General features: G+C 38.9%; 1 protein-coding gene across 1 annotated transcript; it reads left to right on the forward strand.

Moving 5' to 3' along the window:
- The first annotated feature begins 694 nt into the window (after positions 1-694).
- Positions 695-16,864, forward strand: UBE2B (ubiquitin conjugating enzyme E2 B). Its single transcript, XM_045489185.1, has 6 exons — positions 695-1,089; positions 3,168-3,248; positions 4,915-4,940; positions 10,112-10,201; positions 14,486-14,574; positions 15,532-16,864. Exons 1-6 carry the CDS (start codon positions 1,046-1,048, stop codon positions 15,658-15,660), a joined length of 459 nt encoding a protein of 152 aa, XP_045345141.1. The 5' UTR covers positions 695-1,045; the 3' UTR covers positions 15,661-16,864.
- The last annotated feature ends 6,906 nt before the right edge of the window (positions 16,865-23,770 follow it).

The following is a 23,770-nucleotide window of genomic DNA, read 5'->3' on the forward strand; positions in this document are numbered from 1 at the left end:
TTTTACACAGTTTGACACAAATCCTCAAATGAGTGCAGCCCCGTGTTCAGAAAATGTCTATAGAGATTGTAAACAAACTTTTAAAAAATCTGTATACCATACTTTTTTGTTCTCAGAATTTCCTACCCTAGAAACCCCATTGTAATGGATGTGCCAGGGTATTTGGTGGCCTAATGGAAGCATTTCAAGGGATTTTACGTGGTGTGTACCTCAGCATTCAATGCTGCACTTATTATAAAAAGCGGAGGTCCTCTCATTGCTCCATGTATCAGATTTGATAAGCAGTTGAACTAACCACAAAGGATTTTAAATCCATGTTATGTTTGACTTTGTTTTAAGGAGTTAAGCAAAACGAGCTTTTGCTTAGGCCACAATCGCCGTCCCTGTTCAAACAAACCGAAGAGAAAACTAGTAAAAGTCTCTCCCGGACCTCAACCCCTTAAATTTAACTACCAGCTCCAGAAATCTGACCGAGCCTCCGATTCAGGCGACACTCCCACGTGATGCGTTCTAATCGCGTCACAGGGACACGTGGTTCTAGATACTTCGTCCCCTCCCCCTCAGGGGTGGATTGTTGACAACGCTGCCGGCAGTCACGTGACCTTACGTCATCCCACCTCCTTTCCCTGAAATCTCTGGCCCCGGATGCGTCTTTCTGTCCCCACCCGGTCCAGTTTAAACTAGTGAAAGGGGGAGAAACATAATGGCGTTTCAGCTTTGGGATCTCATAATCCACAATCTACATCTCTATATCAGACAGAACTAATTTATCTATTATATAAGGAAGCCAAAATGGACAGAATCCTGCTAAAAACTACAATAACGAGCTCTCATACGCCCCGTACCCTTTTCCCACACCCCTCACTCCGTGGTACTGGCGGAGGGCGGAGGGATCTGGAGGCGGCGGAGGGAGACGTCATTGCAGGGTTGTTTGTGCAGCCTCGGCAGCGGTGGTGACCCACAGTGATTCGGCCGCCGCGCCGGGGGGTGGGGGGGCTGCGCGGGACTCTTTTCTTTCAGACTGACCGCGGGGCAGCTGGGGAGCATGTCGACTCCGGCGCGGAGGAGGCTCATGAGGGATTTCAAGCGGTAAGGCCCCTCACCTTGGCCTGGGTGACGGCTCCTCCCCGTGGCTGTGGGGCTGCTGGGCGGGGATCCGGGACACCTTCCTCTCCTAACCCTAAGAGGGCCGACTATGGGCCCTGTGGAACCGACGGAAGCCCATTCCCCGTTCGCACTCCCCATCCTTCCTTCTTCGCTCTTCCTATTGAAGAAATTCTGATACCCCCTCCCCCAAAAGTAAAAAGATGGCTATGGACTATCCTAGGATGCCCCCGCTGCTCACTTGGGTCAGCTGCCGACGTCTGGCCCAAGAGCTCAAGCCTCATTCCCCCCGCCCCTGCACCCTGCGGTGCCTCGTCCCCCAAAAGCGAACCCTTGCAGTCTTTTTCCCTGCTTGTTGCACCAGTTAGTTTTGCTGGATGGCCCTACGGTCTTCTCTGAGGGGCAGGGTTGGGACGAAAATTGCCCCCCCCCCCATTCTTTCTGCAGTGAGGGTGGGGTCTGCAGCGCGAGGTCCGGAGGTTAGTAACCCATCCTCCGAAACCCGACTCCCCCTCGCCCGCCCGAAAGGACCTTGAGAACTGGCTTAGAGACCTGGGACTCGGGCTGGCAGCCCGGGCTGCCAGTGCCTTCTGGAACTCAGCTCTGTGGCTTGGCGTATAAAGCCCTATCTATAGCCTCCAAAGTCTGGAAAAATGCCTTCCTTGAGACTGGCGCTAACCTGATACTCCCTGGGCCTCCTTTTGTAAAATAGGGTTTTGTTAAGAGGTGTTGGGGTTAGTGAGGAAGAAGTGCCTTTTTCTCAGTTGTTTACCTTTGATACTCGGAGGTACGGGGGAAAAAAACGGAAAACTGCACTAGATCCACTGCATATTTTTAAGTGATTTTCTGGGGAGACCTGCCCTGGTTGAGACAAAACATCCAGTAGCTGCTCAGGAAGTAACCTTTCAATTTCGCCATTAGAAAGCCATAGGTGAGGCATTTGGAAGCCATTGTTTTGAGCTTTGGATAGTTTATCATTGAATATATTCTAATTTAGCCGTTTACCTTTGGTGGACACGAAGCAGCATAATTCCTTTAAGGGTTCTGGTCATCGTGGCTTAATCAGATTGACTGAAAAGAACTATTTTTATGTAGACTAATTTGAAAGTATGTTACCTGACAATCACTACAGATTTATGTCTATATATAAAATGTCTCTCTTATTTTTTTATTGAAATGACAGTCTGTACAAGGAGGTGCTCTGTTTGGTGCAAAAGTTGTCTTCTGAAACTTAAAACCAAATTTCACGTTCCGGTGATTGAAACCCAAATAATAAAAGTTCAGCTCCTTTCCATTGTTACTCTGGATTCTTACTGCACTTTTCTGTTTAATTCTGAGTTGAACACATGGCACCTTTGGTAGTTTTCCAAGGGCTTCATGTTACAAGAATTTGATTATGACATGCTGGAAGGCAGCTTTGTATTGAGTCTCTTGATAATGAGAGATAGATTTAGCTATATTGCAGGTCTTTAAAACAGGGATTGATGAAAAAATCTAATTGAAGCTTGATTTCTTTAAAGGCTGTTGCTAATTGAAACAAATGAGATAAAGCTACTCTCCTGCCTAACACTAGTTTCCTGATTAAATTGAATATAAATGTTTTCAGCCATTTAGTGTTTGCCTTGAGGGTCCTTTTGGGGGCGGGGGGTGCTGTTGCACAGGTAGCTGTGGTTAGGACTCACACAGTCTCAGCATGTTTATGGCAGCAAAACTGATGGTGCATAAAAATATTTTTTGCATTCAGGGCTTTTAATTTTTGTTGTTGATGGCAGTCTGTACTTATCACTTCTCGAAGATATGTCTTAACTTTGAACCTTGATATTTGAGGAGGGATGACTCCAAAGCCCTTTGGAATTTTAGATAATTTGAAGACGTATTTAATAAGTATATACCTGTTAAGTTTTTTTTTTTTAAATCCTATGGTTGATTACACCTCGGCACAAGAACAAGGAGATGGATTTAGTTTGTATTAGAGTAGATTGTACAGACCACAGGAGTTCTGTTTGGCCTTCTTAGTGACTTCAAGTTGTTCAACTTTGGAAATTACTACTCTGGATTTCTAGATTGCAAGAGGACCCACCTGTGGGTGTCAGTGGCGCACCATCTGAAAACAACATCATGCAGTGGAATGCAGTTATATTTGGGTGAGTGGAAAGGTATAACAAATGATAGGTGTAGTAATTCTTTTTAAAAAGTGAATGTATCGACTAGGGAAAGAGACTGAAGTGGAACTGAGGAATCTTACAGAAACTGCAAAGTAAATTAGAAAAAAAACCTGCCAATAAGTGTTTTTGTAGTTATGTAAAACTATTTGCATTGGTGTTACTGTCTATGACTTTCTAATCCCTTTGGGTTTTACCTGATAAAAATATCATTCGAAACTAAATGAGCAAAGGTAAATTATTTTGTACAAAGTGTACCAACAAGTGTTTATGCTTGCATTCTTTGGTAACTAAAAAAGCTAGGAATAAAAAATACTGACAAGTTGGAGTGTGGTAAGAATTTAAATAAAAATGTCTCACACCTTGGTGTGAAATAACTGGAGCCTTTTGAGAAGCGGTCTATGTTTTATATATTATATGTATTGCGTATATGCTTCTTAATTTAGAATTTTATTATGCTTTCTTTTGTTTTCCTGGATTTGATCTTTTTTCTTTCATACTTTTTAAACTTAGGTTTTACACTCAAACTTTAAAGGAATACCTTCATAAACAATTCTGAGTTGCAATGAGTTGTAAGAGTTCATGTTAAAAACTAGTGAAAACAATGAGTGTAGTTCGCTCTTTTAAAGGAAAGAGATTGGGGCGCCTGGGTGGCGCAGTCGGTTAAGTGTCCGACTTCAGACAGGTCACGATCACGCGGTCCGTGGGTTCGAGCCCCGCGTCGGGCTCTGGGCTGATGGCTCAGAGCCTGGAGCCTGTTTCCGATTCTGTGTCTCCCTCTCTCTCTGCCCCTCCCCCGTTCATGCTCTGTCTCTCTCTGTCCCAAAAATAAATAAACGTTGAAAAAAAAAAAATGCTTTAAAGGAAAGAGATTAAATTCAGACTAACATGCTTTGAGATCCTGAATGCCTTGAAAGAACTAATTAAACTTGATAGTGCTGCTTATGAAAGATGAAATTGGCATATGGAGGCAGGGAAGAGATTTGAGAAAAAAAAGTATCTTTCTTGGTTTACATCAGTTCTGTCTGGCTTTTTGGAACAAGAGCTTTACTGGGAAGCAGAACACTGGTGTTACAGTTATCTTTAAAAGTGATTTCCATCTTACTGATGTAAATTGAAAATATGATTTTTTCTCTTAAGAAGACACTGGTTGATATTTATGAACTTAATTATTTTTCTACTAAGGTTGTGATTCCCCCCCTTTTTTTTAATTTAAAACCAGCCTAAAATGAAAACTTCGAAAATAGTTACCCTGTATGCCTACATCTCTAAAAATCTAGGGCTAACATGACAGTGAACTAACACTATCTTTAAAACTTCACAAATCACTAGAATGAGCCCCTCCTTCTCTGAGTTTATCCTTTTCACTCTTAAAAATCAGGAAAAGGGGCGTCTGGGTGGCTCAGTCGGTTGGGCGTCCGACTTCGGCTCAGGTCATGATCTCACGGTTCGTGAGTTCAAGCCCCGCGTCGGGCTCTGTGCTGACAGCTCAGAGCCTGGAGCCTGTTTCAGATTCTGTGTCTCCCTCTCTCTCTGACCCTCCCCCGTTCATGCTCTGTCTCTAAAATAAATAAAAATGTTAAAAAAAAAAAAATCAGGAAAAGGCAGAATGAAAACATCTTTTAATCAAAAATCTTCTTGTTTTCAGACCAGAAGGGACACCCTTTGAAGATGGTAAGTCATTCTCATTATGTTTTCTGTAATATTAGGACACTGCTTTTTAAGCAGGAAGTTGTAACAACAGCATATCTAATTTAAAACTATTTTCTGTCATTATTAGGTCATACTAAAACTAGTGCTAAGAAGTCATAGTTTACAGAGGACTTTCTTTCCAAGTCACTTTGATCACTATCCATTGCAAGTTCTTTGTGTTACTTTGGTATTTGGCTGTAGAACTATAGGCCTAGTTGGTAGGTTAAAGGAGGATAATTGTGCACTTTTTTTGGGGGGGTGGGGGCAGTGGGGAGAGAGAATCCCAAGCAGGCTTCACACTGTCAGCGCGGAGCATGATGCCAGGCTCGAACTCATGAACTGTTGAGATCGTGACCTGAGCCGAAATCAAGAGTCAGATGCTTAACCTGATGAGCCACCCAGGCGCCCTTGGTGCTTTTTTAACATTGGTATCTATGCTGATGGGGTGTTGAGCTGAAATTGCTCTTAAACACACATAGCTGGGGCACCTGGCTGGTTCATTCAGTAGAGCATGCGAATCTCAATCTTGGGGTTATAAATTTGAGCCCCGTGTTGGGTGTAGAGATGACTTGATAAAAATAAAATAAGAAATCTTTTAAAAAATGGCTGCCATTAGTTTCACACATAGCTAGCATTTGACATCCATAAATAGGATTCTGCATGATCACTTGTCTCTTAAATTTAGTATTTTCACCAAGACCCAGGTCCTTAGATTTTTCCCTAATTATAGCATGGATATTAAGAATTGTTGAATAGGTTTGTTTTTAATTATCAAAATGGTTTCAGAATTAAGCCATTGAAGATAATTTGCACAGATATACTGATTGCAGTACTGTTTTTAAAGAGAGAACCTGAATGCCGGTAGGGGAAATGGTTAAGTAAATTATGATATATCTAGATTTTAGAATATTATGTACCCGTTAAAGAATAAGGTAGATCTGGACGTACATTTCAAGACACAAAAAAAGTTTCAGAATAACATATATTGTATTACATTTTTACTAAACATATACATGCAGGTGTGTGTGTATTAAAGGGTTTTATACCACACTGTTACCAGTGGTTACCTCTGGGTGGGGGTAAAGAATTGAAGAAAAGGACTTAAGGACTTCAGCTTTTTACACTTTATCAGGAGGTTCTCAGGGCTCCCTTAAAGTCCCTGAAACTGTTTCACGGATACCTTGTGATCAAAACTGTCTATTTATACCAGGGTGTCTGGTGTGTGTCCAGAGTTAAGTGTCCAGCTCTTAATTGCGGCTCGGTTCATGATCTCTTAGTTCATGAGATTTGAGCCCCCCATTGGGCTCTGCGCTGACAGAGATTGGGATTCTTTCTCTCCCTCTCTCTGTGCCCTTACCACACTCACTCACTTTCATTCTTTCTCTCTCAAATAAGTAAACATTTAAAAAAATTGCATACCACTAGTGAGGCACTATTTGCCTTTTTTATTCTATTCAAATTGGTACTAATGGTACAAAACCTTTAGTAGTTATAAGTGGACCTGTGCATTTAGCATCTTGGCACAAATCAAGATGGTGGCTCTATACTGTACTAATAGTCATTGCATTCTTTTTATTTATTTAAGAAATGTATTTTAAAGATTTTAATTTTTAAGTAATCTCTACATCCAAAATGAGCCTGGAACTCCCCACTCTGAGATCAGGAGTTGCATGCTCCATCAGTTGAGCCAGCCAGACACCCCATATTCTTTGTAATTTATTGATTGAGGAGGAGACAGAGAGGGAATCCCAAGCAGGCTCTGTGCTGACAGAATGAGGCTCGAACCCAGAAACAGTGAGATCATGACCTGAGCCAAAATCAAGAGTCATTCATTTAACTGACTGAGCCACCCAGGCAACCCATTGTTCTTGGCGTTTTTTAAAGAGATGTGCTGTTTATTATTTTTTTTAATCTTTATTTAAATTCAAGTTAATTTCTTCTGTGATTTTAAAAGTTACCAATTTCACTTAAAAACATCTTGATGACAAAAAAGATACATCTTGGTAAAAAAAGTAAATATTAATACTATTGAATTTTGAACCTTGGGGTGCCTGAGTGGCTCATTGTTACACATCCGGTTCTTGATTTTGGCTCAGGTCTTGATTTTAGGGTTGTGAGATCAAGGCCCATGTAGGATTCTGTGCTGGGCTTGGAGCCTGCTTGAGATTCTCTTTCTCTGCCTCCCTCTTCCTCTCTCCCCCCTCACCTCCCCCCTCCTCTCCTTCCTTCTCTCTCCCCCTCCCTCCTTCTGTCTCCCTCTCCCTTCTCCTCTTTCCCTCTAAGCCCCTCCCCCGCACCCCCCCCCCCACTCTGTCTCCCTCTCAAAAAAAAAATTCTGACCCTTTAGTATACATTTTTTAAATCTTCTGTGTGATTAGGTGGGAAGTATGCATAAAACATTTCTGTGACAACTGTCTGGAAAAAAAGCACTTGTGCAGTTGTCAGAGTTGCAACATAAACTGATTTTCTTCATGGAGCATTTCTACTTGAATGAATGACTGAGAGACGAACTGTCATAATTTAGATTTGACTGTATGGCAGACATACTTAAAAGTGATGAAGTGAACTGTACTTCAAGACTTCTCTGATAAGATCAGTAGGTGGTTACCTAATTGTGATTTGTTTTTTGATAGTATATAATGAAATGTGGCAGAATTTACATTTGTATAAGTCTGTATTTTTTTTGAGTTACTAATGTATGATACTAGAAAATTATGGATGAATAAAAGATTTATGCATTGTGCAACAGATTTTAGTGTAACTGATGCAAAACGTTTATTGATACGGTTTCAGATTCTACATTGCAATTAACCTTTAAAACCCTACCAGTTCTTTAGTAATCAAAAAAGAATATCTACAACTATCTGAAAAAACAATGAAAATACTCTACTTTTTCATTTACTGATTTTATGAAGCCTGATTTGCTTCCTATCCCTCAACCAAAACAGCATATTGTAACAGATTGCAGAAGTAGCTAAGAAACTCCAGCTGTCTTCTGTTAAAGCCAGTCATTAAAGAGACTTGCAGAATTGTAAAACAGTGCTACACTTCTCACTATCTTTGGGGGTGGGGGGGGAGATAATATTATTTTTAATTCAATGTGTAGGTTACACATATACTTAGGTTTCATACTTAGGTTTCATACTTAGGTTAATGTGTAGTGAGTTTACAGTAATTAATATTTAAAATTTTTCTGAGTTGGGGGAGCCTGGCCGGCCCAGTCATTAGAACATGTGACTTTTGATCTCCAGGTCAAGACAGAGCCCCATATTGGGCATAGAAATTACTTTCAAAAATTTTTTAGTTCAGTCCTCTAATACAAGAAATACTGATAGAGACACCTGGCTGGCTCAATCAGTAGAGCATGCAACTCTTGATCCAGGGTTGTAAGTTTGAGCACATGTTGGGTGTAGAGATTGCTTAAGCAAAAAATCTTTAACAAAAAAAAAAAAAAAAAGAAAGACTGGTAGTTGAATCCAGTGGCATGCTGGAAGCAGTTTGTACCAACTGATTCATGAGAACAGAATGTTAAAAACTGGGGGAATTGTTGCAACCTAGTTACTAAAGAGCCAATATTTTTAAATGAAATTATTTTCCATTTTTGGTGGAAATATATAAAATGGTATGCTGTCACGTGTATCTCTCCCCATCTTAACATTCAGTTGACTTCCCATTGGAAGCATGGCTCTGGTTGGGAATACGAGTATAAAGGGGTCCTGAGACTCCATAAGGTAGGGGAAAATCTTGAAAATAGCTTTTCTAGGGGCGCCTGGGTGGCTCAGTCGGTTAAGCATCCGACTTCAGCTCAGGTCATGATCTCACGGTTCGCATTGGGCTCTGTGCTGACAGCCCAGAGCCTGGAGCCTCCTTGGGATTCTGTGTCTCCCTCTTTCTCTGCCCCTCCCCCATTCATGCTCTGTTTCTCTCTGTCTCAAAAATAAATAAACATAAAAATTTTTTTTTAAAAAGCTGTTCTGTATTTGTGTAGCCTGAAATTTTTACATTATACTTTTTTTAATTAAACTGTAAACTTTCAAAATACATTATTAGATATAAGGCTGCCTTCACCATTTAACTGTACATTTCATAATACCTCGATTCAGAATATGAAATAGATAACACATTTGATTTTGCTTTTATCTTTGACCTACCTAATCCCAAATTTCCAAATGGCAAAAAAAAAAAAAAAAAAAAAACGTAAAAGAGAGGTTATGTACTAAAAACATAAAGGTAAAATACAAGATAGAATAAATAGAAGAAAGGTTTTTTGTTTTGCTTTTTAAAACTGCATTGATGAATTAAGGGAAGAACCGTGTAGAAACATCTGGAATGGTTTAAACTTCTATTGACTTCATTAGGAATAAGGCTCAATTTACAGAGTATTATAAATACTCAAGGGTTGTAGTTGGAATGCCTCTTCAGCCTTCGGGAAGATTTCCTCAAAATAAAAAACTGGATAGTATATAAACAGCAAAGTCTAGAAAGACAAAACCACTAATAATGGTTATTTCTGCATAATAAATTTGGAATTGGAATTGAGGGTTCTTAGTACACTGTGAACAGACTAACTTTGTTAGAAGTGCATAATCTTTTTAAAAGCCTATGCTTGTACTTACCATAAAATACTGCTTTATAAGGTGTACCACTTTGGTCTGTAACCTAAAGTAGGCAGTTACACTAACACTAGTGATTCTTGGCATATTTAAGTGAACAGATTCATATGGGGACAGAAGAGACCTTTCAAATTAGTGTCCATGCCTCCAGTCTAAGTCATTTGTTGTGTGGTAGTTACCCCTCTCACAATCCTTTGGCATACACCCCTCTAAGCTATAATAAACTAGCTGTAGTTCCCCAAATGTACATTTTAAACTTTGGTAGCTAGGGCCAAATTGCCTTCCAAAAGTATGGCAGTTTAACATTCCCACCGATAGCACTTGAAAGTGTGTGTTCCCAAGTGCTTGCCAATGTTGTGTGTTAACCAGTCTAACGTAAATCAAAGTGTTTTTAGTGTGTTGTATGTACTAAGCCAAAATTGACATTAATTTTTGTGTGGTTGTGCAAAAACACCAGTATTGGGTTGGGGATTCATTGATGAAGAGATTAAAAATTTTGCTTGTCTTTACTATAATTATTTTGGTTTGTTTTCTATCTAGGTACTTTTAAACTAGTAATAGAATTTTCTGAAGAGTATCCAAATAAACCACCAACTGTTAGGTTTTTATCCAAAATGTTTCATCCAAATGGTAAGTAACATTTTATTACACTTCACAAATGATGAGGGGAGGGGGGAAAGAGTGGCAGTGGCTTCCTTCCTGTTAGGCCTTCCCTTCTACTTCTCACTTCTAGATGTTGCTTCCATGTCAGTATTAGCTATGGTTTTGTATCCTGGAATCTTTAGAAGGTTCCGAATTTCAAGTAAAGTTCTTTTGTTTTAATATTTCTGATTTTAAAATAATATCCTTTTTATTCTTTTTTAAGAGGTGCTTTTTTTTTTTTTTTAAGTTTATTTATTTATATTTAGAAAGAGCATGAGGAGTGGGGCAGGAGAGAAGGAATCCCAAGCAGGCTCTGCATTGTCAGCACAGAGCCCAGTTTCAGACTGTGAGATCATGACCTGAGCTGAAACCAAGAGTTGGACTCTTTAATTAACTGAGCCACCCAGGTGCCCCTAAAATAATACCTATTTATTTGTAGAAATGTGAAAGATACCAAAAATAATTTGTTGCTTAAAATTTAGCTTTTTTTTTTTTTTTAATTTTTTTTTTTTTTTTCAACGTTTATTTATTTTTGGGACAGAGAGAGACAGAGCATGAACGGGGGAGGGGCAGAGAGAGAGGGAGACACAGAATCGGAAACAGGCTCCAGGCTCCGAGCCATCAGCCCAGAGCCTGACGCGGGGCTCGAACTCACCGACTGCGAGATCATGACCTGGCTGAAGTCGGACGCTTAACCGACTGCGCCACCCAGGCGCCCCAAAATTTAGCTTTTAAATAATGCAAGTGCTTGTTCAAAACTGAGATTGTTCTATATAATTTTTTATATAGATACTGTGATACAATTTTTTATATAGATATATAGGTACTGTGAGTACCTTATTAACTATTCTTTTACATCCTTTTTTTTTTTTAATTTTATTTTTTTATTACAATTTTTTATATAGATATATAGGTACTGTGAGTACCTTATTAACTATTCTTTTACATCCTTTTTTTTTTTAATTTTATTTTTTTATTATTTTTTTAATTTACATCCAGATTAGCATATAGTGCAACAATGATTTCAGGAGTGGATTCCTTTAATTCCCCTTACCCATTTAGCCCATCCCCCCTGCCACAACCCCTACAGCAACCCTCAGTTTGTTCTCCATATTTATGAGTCTCTTCTGTTTCGTCCTTCTCCCTGTTTTTATATTATTTTTGTTTCCCTTCCCTTATGTTCATGTTTTCTTTTATATCCTTCTTAATGGCTGCAGAATGTTTTATGAGGTTGCCATAATTTATTTAATGTGTCCAGTTGGTGATTTTCAGTTTATAATTTAATTTATTTATTTTTAAAGTTTATTTATTTAGAGAGAAAGTGAGGGAGGGGCAGGGAAAGAGGGATTGAGAGAATCCCAAGCAGGTTCTGCGCTGTGAGCCCAGAGCCCAGTGCAGGGCTTGAATTCAAGAACTGTGAGATAATGAATTGAGCGAGATCAAGAGTCAGATGTTTAACCAGCTGAGCCACCCAGGCACCCCAGTTGGTGATTGCAGAACCTGACTTGGGGCTCAAACTCCTGACCATGAGATTGTGACCTGAGCCAGAATCCAGAGTAGGATGCTCAAGGGACTCAGCCAGCCAGGTGCCCCTTAAATAGCACTTTGAACATTCTTGAAAACCTTCCCAAATACCCATACTATTGTTATAGAATATAAGCTTTTACAAGTGGGATTATTGGGTCAAAGATTCATATGTTTTCAAGGCTTTTTTAAATACAGTTTTCCATTTTTTCTCTATTCCTATTTTCACTTGTAGAAATTACTGTTTTCCATAAATGATTGCTGAGTGACTCTTTATAATTAAATTTGCTCTTCTGTGATCTCTTATTTATTTCAAATATATGTATATTCCTGGATTATAAATTACAGTATGAAAGATTTAAGTTTTCTTTTTTATAACCTTTGTTCATTTAAATATGGTCTTCTCCATCAGTTCACTTAATTCCAGAAGGAGTCACTTAACATTGATTCCACTTTTATCTTAGACTTGTTATCGAATCAGATTCACAATGTGGTAAGAAGGCTTTGTAAATCAAAGTGGGAAACACTGTATAATGTGCAGGGGGTGGTGGTGGTCTATGTGTGTAAGGTGTGTAGTATTTTCAACCTTAGGGAAACATATATTAGATTATTTCTCATCCCTTTGTATTAATAACATGGTTTCCCTTTTTTCTTTTATCAGAATTTTTTTTTCAGTTTATTTATTTTGATAGAGCAGGAAAGGGGCAGAGAGGGAAGGAGAGAGAGACAGAGAGACAGAGACCCTGAGACCCAAGCACGCTCCACAGCAGCAGCATGGAGCCCGGTGTGCTCAAACTTCCCAACCATGACCTGAGCCAAAGTCAGATGCTTAACTGAACCACCCAGGCACCTTAGTATTTTATTAACTTTCTGGTCTACTTTTTAAACATCTTTATTTGAAGTATAATTCATGTATCATGCTATTCATTCATTTAAATTGTACAGTTCAGTGGATTTTAGTATATTCACTGAGTTATGCAGCCATCACCATAATCACGTTTAGAACATTTTATCTCCCAAAAAAAATCCCATGACAATGAGCAGTCCTTCTCCTTTGTCCCAGCACCCCAGCCCTAGGCAGTCATATTTTCTGTCTCTATGTATTTGCCTGTTCTGGACATTTCATTTAAATGAAATCCTGTAATTCACGTGGGCTTTTTGTAGCTTTCAGCTAGCATAGTTTTCAGGGTTCATCGATGTTTTAACCGTACTTCATTTCCTTTTATTGCTTCAAGTGAGATTTCATTTTATGAATATACTGTATTTTGTTTATCCATTTATCATTTGATGGATGTTTGTGGCTTCTAGTTTACTTTTGGATTACTTTAAATAGTTACTACTTTAAAACTTAATCTATACTTAAGTGTTTTGTTGTGTAGACTTGCCAAGTTTGATGTTCCTGTAGGATAGATAGGAAGCCACTGACTAAGCTGCTTTAAAGCAGAGAGTTAAATCTGATCTAAAGCTAAAAAGTAGACATAGCTAGCACACGGATGGTCATTGACGCCATGAGAGTGGATAACATTGCCCAGAGGGTGTATACAGGGCAAGAAGGAAGAGGATGGAGATTAGAACCCTGAGAAATGACAGCATTTATGTATAATTTGCCCCTCTCCCCCAAAAAGCCTCACTATTCTTATCTTTATGTGGAGTGATCTGGCTGGCTCCATGAAGTTTTCCAAAGTTTGGCAGTATCTATAACATTTAAACGCATTTACCCTTTATCAAGACAGCAGTTCCACTTGTGGAAGTTTATCATGTAGACATATAGTCTCACAAGTGTTCACTGGGGTGCCTGGGTGGCTCCGTCGGTTAAGCATCCTACTCTTGATTTTGACTCAGGTCCTCATCTCACACTTCATGAGTTAGAGCCCCGCGTTGGGTTCTGCACTGATGGCATGGAGCCTGCTTAGGAGTCTCAACATTAAAAAAGAAAAGAAAATTATGTTCATTAATTCACATACAGTTTAAGAGGGGAAAAAACCTCCCAAATGTTAAAGATTTAAAACGTTTTAATCACTTGGTTTTCATTTTTTATGAAAGGAATGCATACTCGTTTTAAAAATAAATCATAAAATACAAGAAAAGGTAAAAGACAACAAGACCCTTTAAATCCTGTGATTTACAGATAGCCCATACTTACATTTTGGCATTTAGTCTTACAAATGTTTTTGTGACTACACATATTCCAAATGAAAAATTTAAATATTTTGTAAATTCTTTACAAAGTTTATTGTAAATTTTTACCACATTTGGAATCTTATTGGGGCATCTGGGTGACTTCATCGATTAAGCTTTGACTATTGATACCAGCTCAGGTCATGATCTCACAGACATGAGATTGAGCCCTGTGTTAGGCTCCATGCTGAGTGTGGAGCCTGCTTGGGATTCTCTCTCTTTCAAAATAAGTAAATATTTTAAGAAATAATAAATAAAAATAGAAACTTATTAACATATCATGTATGTCTTTGTATATCATTAACTTAGGGTGGATATATAAGTTTTTTTTTTTTAAGAGCTTTATTTAAGGAATTTAGAAATAGGGAATTTAAACAGATTCAACTCTGAAACTCTTCTGATGAAAAGGTGCAAAATAGGAGAACACTGATTTTTCTGTGAGACAGGGTTTAGTAATTAATGTTCACAACTTCTGATGGGGCCAGGCATTTTATTTGTAGTAAAGATTTCTCTTTAACTGTTAAGTATGATAAAGTTAATATGTAACCAGTTTTAGTGTTGTCTTTGCAGTGTATGCTGATGGCAGCATATGTTTAGATATCCTTCAGAATCGATGGAGTCCAACATATGACGTATCTTCTATCTTAACATCAATTCAGGTAAGTGTGTGTTAGGATGCATCATGATTTTTCAAGATTGTGCGGGATATAGTCAGCTTCTTTTGGAGCACTCTAAAGACCCAAGTGAGCAAACTAAGCTTTCCAGCACCCAGGTAACCAATGGCACAGCTTGGATAAAAACCCGTGATTTTTAGACAGTTGGTCTGCTTTTTTTGTTAGTGACCACACTGGACCAAATCCATGGTCATTTTCCTGATCCTTGTGTAAATAAAGTGTTCTCACAGGTCAAGCATGAGTTGTGCCCAAGAAGCATAGCCAGAGGATGTGGAGAAGGAAGAAAACTCTTCTTGGAGATAGAGAAAGATGATTGCTTATAAAAACCATAGGGACCTCAAGAAACTGCCAAGTGCAGAGAAGCAGTGTTGAGTATGAATATGTTATCCCATCCGAGAAATTGTTTAAAAAAAAAAGAAGAAGAAGATAGTGTTAACCATCTGCCAAAGCACTCTGGTGGGTTCAGAGTTGACCTTGAATGAAAGTTTTGGAGAGAGGTGGACTGAGGGGTATTTTAGTTTATGTGGATTTCATAGGATCACAATTAAATTTTTGCTTGAGACATTTTTAAAGCTTTTTCTATCACATTTCTTTTTAATTCAGATCATTTTATAAACATTGTTTTCAGCTATTTCTATTTCTTGGCTAATGGTTTCAGTATGTTGAAGAATACTCTTTTCCAATTTCCTTGAAATTAGAGGTCTTAAGACAATTGAGAACTATGAGTTTTGGAAGTTTAAGTTTTCTAGCATCAGGAAAGTTATTACAGTGATCAGGCCATTTCTGAAACTATTTAAGACCTAAAAATACAGAAGATCTATCTGCCATTTCATTAGTGAATAATTTGTTGTTTTGTACAACTCCTGTGCTCCATATCTAACCCACGTTAATGTAAAGAATAACTTTGCAAATCTTTTTTTTCTTTTCTGTCTTTCCATCTAGTCTCTGCTGGATGAACCGAATCCAAACAGTCCAGCCAATAGCCAGGCAGCACAGCTTTATCAGGAAAACAAACGAGAATATGAGAAAAGAGTTTCGGCCATTGTTGAACAAAGCTGGAATGATTCATAATAGACATCTGGTCTGTTAATTTTTTTCATCATTGTTGTGTATAATTTACCTCTCAGTAGAAAGGCTAACACATTTTAAGTGCCACAGGTTTTAAGGATTCTGCAGAAAAAAAAAAAGTCCTTCAGTTTAGACCTACAAAAGCTTGTGTATCTTGATTAATGTACTTTTTATTGCATGGTGTGAACTAAGTTATTGCTTACATAAATTTGTAATATATCCTGTTTGTATTTTTTTCCAAGTGTATAATGTTGGTGTGGAGTTTTCATGACAGAATAATACACATTTTGTAAATCTGTACTTTTTTCAAATATTGAATGCCTTATTTTTGAATTCTTTAGATTTTTAAATTGGAGAAAAGCACTTAAAGTTTTTTATATATGAATATTACATGTAAAGCTGTTAAAATACATAACTTCAGTGCAAGAGACTTTGTCACTTATTTCCTTATCTGTGTAGGAGGGGTTAATAAGTCTCTAGCTCTCCCATCAATTGATAGTTTCATTTCCAATTTCAAAAGAACAGATTTATATTTTATCAAGAAATTCTTCAAATTTGATTCTAAACACCAATTATAATTTCACATTTTATTTTGAATGAATGAAATTATATCAGTTTCACTTGAGCAATCATAGACATAACTGGTTTGATTCTGTCCCACTCTGTATTTAGGCCACTTGTTACTGTTTCTTCCTGCACTATTTACCGTTAAACTGTACCTTTTGCAATTTCACAGTTTGTACCTCTACTGTGAGGATTTGGCACCTCTACCTGGAGCACAGAGCTAATGCAATTTATTTTGCTGCTTGATAGCACTTTAAAAGTTTTTTGATAAAGTAAAACTGTAAACACTTATCAAAATCCATGCCCCACTATTAACACTGAATAAGATTTGATTGCATTGGTTTAGCAAGGCAGATATTTGGAAGGAATCTTGGTGTAACTTAAAATATTTGAAAACTGCCTTTTAATGCAATTGCGTATCTGTTTATTCTGGAAAATTGTTTTAATACCAGGGCCTGCTGAGTTGCATTCTCTTGTGGAGATTTTTTTTTTTTTTATCTCCTAAGTTGTATAAAAGTTGTACTGCATCTTAGTTTACTGGATAAATTTAAAACACAGTATTGTAGAAAGCTAATACAAAGCTATCCTATGCCTTCAAATAGCACAGAAAATGGAAAATATACAAGTAAATTCTGTTGAACCACCTGTGTAGTCTTTCTAGTTCAGTTAAAACAGCTATTGAGTAACCCCAGTAGTTTCTTGTCCTATTCTTACCAGCTCAGTAAGCTAGTAGCTGCTTCTCTGTTGGAAGACTGTAGGATAGCAATATGTACAGCTTCTATTTATTAAGCAAAGTTTAACACTGGAAGGATGTTTCCCTTTAAAAGTTATTACTTGGCAAATTTTGGAGTAAGTATGATCTTAGGAAGCTTTTCATACAAATGAGAGTCCACTCACTGGAATTAATGGCCAAAAAAAAAAGTTTAAAGGTACTTTTTGCTCATATCAAATGTGTGATGCTTTCATATTCAGCTCTCAGACAAATTATAGTTCCTGTAGACCTTACTCCAGTGACTGACTGACTCTTATTTTAAATACACAGTAGGTATGAGAGTCTCCCCTCTTATTTCATTAAATGCTATTTGGTTACTGCTTCAAAATCTATTTTTACCTTAATCTGTTTTCCTCTTCCCATATAAAATTGAAACATTTCAGGTGTTGATCATCATAAGAGGGTTACATCTCACTTTGCAGGGAGTCTGTGAGCTCCAAGTCCTAAATTCAGTACACACCTAAAACTCCTACCATGAAACTACATTCCCAGTAGAGAAAATTCTTAGGAATATTCCTCTCCCAATTACTCCTCAGGTATTTTCTTCAGCCTTGGAACAGTGTCCTATTTCTTTGGTTGAGTACTAGATGAAAACCCTCTATTTATAAGGTTAGATCATACAAAAAAATGTGTAAACTAGGTAAATTTTATAAATGTATGGCAAGAGGCTAGAACTAATTTATTTTGGTATGAATTTTAAATGCATGCTGAAGTTTAAATGCATTTATGATGCATTTTCCTCTGTAAAAGTACTTTTTTTTTTTCCATATTTATTTATTTTGGGGGAGAGCACAGTGGGAGAGGGGCAGATAGAGGGGGACAGAGGATAGGAAGCGGGCTCTGTGCTGACAGTGGTGAACCCGATGTGGGGCTTGAACTCACAAAATGTGAGATCATGACCCGAGCTGAAGTCAGATGCTCAACCGACTGAGTCACCCAGGTGCCAGCACCCTGTAACATGGAATGCTCTACATGCATGGCATTATTCAAAACACTTCAACATATGATCACTTTCAAACTCACATTAATCCTGTGAGGGTAGCTAACCATTATGTTACAGATGAAGAATTAGGTACACAGAGATAAAGTGACTTGGTCTAGGTCAACCAACTAGCAAGTGATAGAGCTGGGATTTGTACCTGGCCAATCTGGTCTTTTACCCAAGAACTGTACTGCCCCTTAGGAAATATTAAGGAATTAAGTTCACAGTTTTAGAAAATCTATAATACTTTAGTTGATTTAGAATTATGTACAGATTTATATCTATCCAGTGAAGAGGTTTTCTTGACGATTATTTTCTACCTCCCCCTTTTTTTTTCTTTTTTGGTAAACAAGTAAAGTCTGGATATAGGAACACTTTCTGCTCTCTGATATAAAAGACTATGACTTAACAATAGAGCACATTTTAACCCCTTCATGGAACTATTCTTGAGTCAGTACTCTCCCCTCCCCTACCACCCAATAAAAAAGTTCCATGAATAACTTCTGAAACTGATGTAAAAATTCTGACTCCTGTAGGTAGAAGGTACTGGAGAAGAAATCTATTAAAGGTGCCTTAGTTAACAGTATTTTGTGCTGAGTAAACAAAGTCTACTTAAATTATTCATTTAGTACTCTTAAGAAAGAACCCCCTGGGGTTTATATAGCAGTTTAGAGTTTTGTTTAAGGTATTTTGATCTCTCAATCCCAGATTTTAAAAGATAGCAATCAACTTTTTAGGTCTTGGTGGTATTTATTACAATTCCTTTCTATTGCATTTAGCACTGCAAAGTCCCAAAGGAATCTCAGTTATGTGAGGATTATTATGTAAATTAAAAAGTCAGTGGTTGCACAGCTATTAAAGGTAAATGAAATTGTCCATAGGGCAAGGGCCTTGTGCCAAGACAGTAGCCCTGTTACTTCAGTTCCCATCTAGTTAGGAAAAAACTGAGCTGTTGTCAGCTAAGAGTAAAGATTAGTTACCTTTAATTATTCAAGTATATGACATATTAGAGGAAAGAGATTAGAAACAAAGTTTTACTGTTGAATTTACTTTTTTCTCTGTCCTCTGAAAAAGAAGATACAAGTGCATGTGCTATTCCTCTTTGAGTAATTTCTCCACCTCCCCTATCCCTCAACTGCATTGGTTTAAAACAGTTTTGTTAATAGTGTCTTGAGGTTTGTACATTTCCTGTCATAGCATGGGCTAGGGCTTTTTTTAGTTGGCCAAAAAGACAAATGAGCTGTGCCTTTTGCAAACCTTTTTGAGTATATGACTCATGTCAGGCTCAACATTAGTGCTCCTTGCTGGTTGAAATCAAGAATCCTGGAAGGAAGGGCTTCAAGCTTCCTCTTTGGCATATGGAGGATTCAGACTTGGGTAAAAAGCCCGAATGGAATGACTTTCAGGAACTGCCAGTGATTTGAGTGCTAAAGATTGGCCACATAATGCTTTTGTTTATCAGTGACTTGTCAGTGATACTTTTGAAAAGACTCCAGAGTGTGTACTGTGCTGAGAAAAAGCAAATAACCTTTTAGTTAGTTAGGTCTTTATATGGTGATGGTGTTGGTTACAAGTATGATGCTTCTGCAGGCTTTTGGGGGGAGGTTAGCTATCTAAACTCTTACCTGAAAGACTGGGATCCTTAAAGTGCCACGGGGTTGAGTACTTGTCTAGAGGGAACCAGAGCCTATCTCTGAAAGGATCTCCTCAGGCTCCATCAACCTGTACCATTTAGTTGTCATTCTTCCTGGAATGCAGGACGGATTCTGTGGTGTCTTGAAGGCTGCCAAAATGCAAACATAAGAGCACTTAAGGCAGACCTCTTAATGCTGCTTCCTGTCTGAAGCCCAAAGTATAAGTTGCCCTTTCCTTTCCCCCTTTACAAACAAGGCTTTTTGCCAAGAATAGCACAGCCCACCTAATGAATTAGACTAGCTTCCCTCCTGAGTTGGGAGAATGTCAAATTCAGAGAGACTTGCAGCTCTTTGGCCTCTGTACAAAGTCATTTTACAAAACTGAGTTAGGAAATTTTTATGTTACTGTGGTGGTGCGAGTACAGAGACCAATAAGAACTGGAAACTTGTCCTGATAACATCCTGGGCAGAGAATAGGAAAAGAATCCACAGAGTCCAGCCCATGTCATCAACTTCAGCAAAGGCTTGGAATATCCCCTCCAAAGGAAAGCTGGATTAGTGACCCTGCTGGGTTTTAGTGGGCTTTGGTTAGAGAACTGTACCTGTACAACACATAAGGCTTTGGTTTCAGGTGGAGACTCCCTGGAACAACAGCTGGAAGGTTGCCTTTAGAATGAAGACTGTCAATCCCAGGGATGGGTACAAGGGATCTTTTGCAAGCCAGAAAGATCAGTGAGAGCAATACTGGGGCCTGATGACGGTGAGGTTGATGGCCCATTTTTTCAGGGAGAAAGTTTCTCTGGCTTTTGTTAGCCCTTAGACATCAGTTAGTTGATGGACTGCCGATTCTTTTGCACAGAGCAGCTTGAGAACACAGTCACTATGGCACCCTCTCAAGACCAACTATGAGGGATCAGGCTATAAAAGCAACAGTACAAGTACAGTTCCAAAGACTGGAATGTAAATCAAATACTAGGAACTCCTTTCCAGACAGCCTCTGGCAGTACATGCACAAGCCTGGGCAGGAGGCCAATAGAACAGCAGAGGACCTCCAGGTTCCAAGCTCCAGATCCTCTGGAGACACTGATTAGCAGGTTTCTGGGTTTTGTTTCAAAAGTAGAACACAATCATAAAAAATAATTTGGTAAACACAAAGGTAGAAGGAAGCACGAGTCACTGTGAAGTTGAAAACAGCTGGCTCAAGGGGAAGTGGGGCTGTAGGTGGTGGTCCAAGCCCAACTGTTTGTCATGTGGAGCCTGTAATTCACACCAAGTTATAAGGAATCTCCTACAGCTTACAGGTGAGACTCAGGCAAGCCTACCATGCAGCCAGTGCTAGAGCAAAGGCCACATTCATGGAGAAAGGAGAACACCCATAGCCTTTGCCGGACATTAAATCAGGGCTGCATGGTTCAGTGCCTGCTGCCATTGAATTTGTCAGCATTGCTACTGAGTACCTACTGTGTGTTAAGTCACATCTTCAACTGATGTGTTCTGCCCTTCTGCAGCCCTGGGGATGGAGTCTGACCTTGTGGGGGTCATTGTGAGTGCTAATTTTTCTTTTGTGTAAATATAAGTTAGTTGAAACATTTCATATTTTCCCAGTTTGTCCTCAAAGCAAGAGTAGGGTAGGAATGAAGCAGGGAGAACTCACTAAATGCCAGGTACTTAAAGACAAATTTTTCCACTGAATCCTCCAATCAAGATCAAAGCAAGAATCATCCCCCACTTTGAAGACCCCTACACTGAGGAGTGAAATAAATCAGGAGGAACGAATTCCCTACCGCTTCACAAGTTCAATTAAATTCTTTTTTTTTTTTAATGTTTATTTTGAGGGAGAGGGAGAGACAAAATCCCAAGCAGGCCCAGTGCTGTGCTGTGGGCAGGGAGCCCACCTAGGACTCCATCCCACAAACCATGAGCTCATGACCTGAGCCGAAATCAAGAGCTAGATGCTCAATTGACTGAGCCACCTAGACAGGCGCCCCTCAATTAAATATTCTTAATATGAGAAAATGTCAAAGGGAAAGGAAAATGCAGCCCAACAGTGAGATTGTGATGCTAGCATTCACAGCAAAGCAAGGGCTTTAGTCAGTAGGCCCAAACAGTTCAGGGTCGACCTTATTGTTAACTGCCCTTTCACCTATCCAGGGGAAGACCAAGACCTGCCTCTACATGCCCTCACAGCATTTCTCCCAGGCAAATAGGCCAGAGGGCCATAATCAAGGATATTTTGGGGTCATTTGCCTACTTTTCCTAGGCTGAGAAAGAAGGATGGGACTTGGGCTGGGACTACTTGGGTAATTTCTAAAGAGCCACCCTTGACTGACAGTGCTGTCAAGGAAAAAAGCTCTGGTTCACATGCCCATGTTTAGGATAGATTAAGAATTCTAGCTTCCATCTAATGGGATTTTAATAGTCTCAATTTTTACTTTCTTTTTTGATTCCCAAGGGAATCTGTTCAGGTAATACATTCTTGTTCCCTCCACCTCCTCAGCTAGTCCTCTTGTCTGTGGGCAAGGCTTCAGGCTCACCTCCCTCTGTGATGAGCACATGTGCAAAGGACTCTGCCCCTACTGCTGACATTGTGAGAAAAACTAAACCAAAACGAGAAGGGCAGCCAACACACTGTCACCACTAGGCCTGGGAGCCCCAACTTGTAAGGAGCAGAGTAAACTTGGGGAAAGAAACAACCTCCTCTGGTTTGTTTTTCACTTAAATAAATAAATGGATAAATAGGCTCTTTCGCTTCGTTGCCATTTATCTATTTTAATGACAAGCAAGGCAGGAGAGATTCTTTATTTTCCCCAAACAATGTATGTGTGTGTATCTATATATCTCCATGAGGGCAGAGATTTTTTTAGTGTGTATTCAGTATTCATTGAAAGAAGCAATTTCCATATGACCACAAACTTATTTAAGTTCTAAAACTCTTGCCTCTAAGATTTGTTTAGTCTTAACTCCTACAGAAACAAAAGGTGTCCCTGAACTAGTCAACAATGAGAGTCGTGACTAGATGACAGGATACCTAGCTGACAGTCTCTTTCCAGACAAAAGGGTACCTCACAGAGACTTTAGAGCTGGACAGCAAGGAAACACTTAAGTTATCTGACATTTAGAATAATATAAATCTCATTTCAGATGCAACAATGTATTTTCAGTGCCGTTTACTACAAATAGCAAAGGATCAGAGGATGGGCAGTGATAATGATTCCTCCCAGTGCCCATGGAATAGGTAAGCCACAGGTCCACATGGATCCTGGAAAATCCTTGCCTCTGCCAAAGCAGAGAATTTCATCAGCTGGGCTATAGGCTCTAAGGAATATTGGAAAAAGGAATTTTCTGGGTAACATAAAAGGGTGTCATGGTTAAGTGAGCACCCTACACAGTATTGTTATTACTTGCTTCTCACAAGGTCTTGAGACTTAAGTCTTTGACAGAAAAGATACACTCTAGTTATGATAAGGACAGTTTACCATGTCCTTCCTCTTAATCTCATTTGATCCTTACCCCATGTTAGACAGGAATGTACATACCAAGGCAAGTATCTTACAGCAAGCTCCTGTTTGAACACTAAGAGTGGGCTGTCTTACCTACACTACAAGGACTGCTCCAGTGCAAAAATTTAGATTTCTGTGCTACTTTCTATTCCAGAAAAACATAAAGGATGAAATTCTAAAATACTGGTTCATTTTTTAGATGAGAAGAAAAACAGAAAGCTTAAGCTGAGGAAATAATGAGATAACCCATTAGAAAATGGTTATCAGAAAATTTGGTTAACTAGAGAAGTCTTCAAAAATAAACTGAAGAAGAAAGTTGGGGGGCGCAGCGGGGCGCAGGCATGGAATCTGTGCACAGATTAAGCTTGGTTTATGCAATGGATACATTCCTGACAGGATATTGCTATTTTACTGGGGCATTATATCTTACAGTGGAAATGGGATCCATGATGAGAAACTTGTGAAAGACGCATTAAAGTGAACAGCCCCACTCTGGTATTTCCCACTTTATAATTTGGTTTTTAAACCTCATAAATTTGTACAGGTAAGCAGAAAAGAAAGAGGCTAGGCCATATTTGAGGAAGGGGCTGAGGCTCACTGAGCAGTGGCTTAGCCCTGCAACATCTTCATCTCTGCCACATCCGTCTGGTAGGGATTTCTA

This window comes from Leopardus geoffroyi, chromosome A1 (genome assembly GCF_018350155.1).
Source record: "Leopardus geoffroyi isolate Oge1 chromosome A1, O.geoffroyi_Oge1_pat1.0, whole genome shotgun sequence".
Taxonomy (NCBI): Eukaryota; Metazoa; Chordata; class Mammalia; order Carnivora; family Felidae; genus Leopardus; species Leopardus geoffroyi.

What these genes read in the sequence shown, in the direction of transcription:
- UBE2B (XM_045489185.1), top strand. Translation starts at nt 1,046, where the DNA reads ATGTCGACTCCGGCGCGGAGGAGGCTCATGAGGGATTTCAAGCG. An exon ending in CTCATGAGGGATTTCAAGCG is followed by an intron (nt 1,090 to 3,167) that starts GTAAGGCCCCTC and finishes CTGGATTTCTAG; the next exon opens with ATTGCAAGAGGACCCACCTG. An exon ending in TGGAATGCAGTTATATTTGG is followed by an intron (nt 3,249 to 4,914) that starts GTGAGTGGAAAG and finishes TCTTGTTTTCAG; the next exon opens with ACCAGAAGGGACACCCTTTG.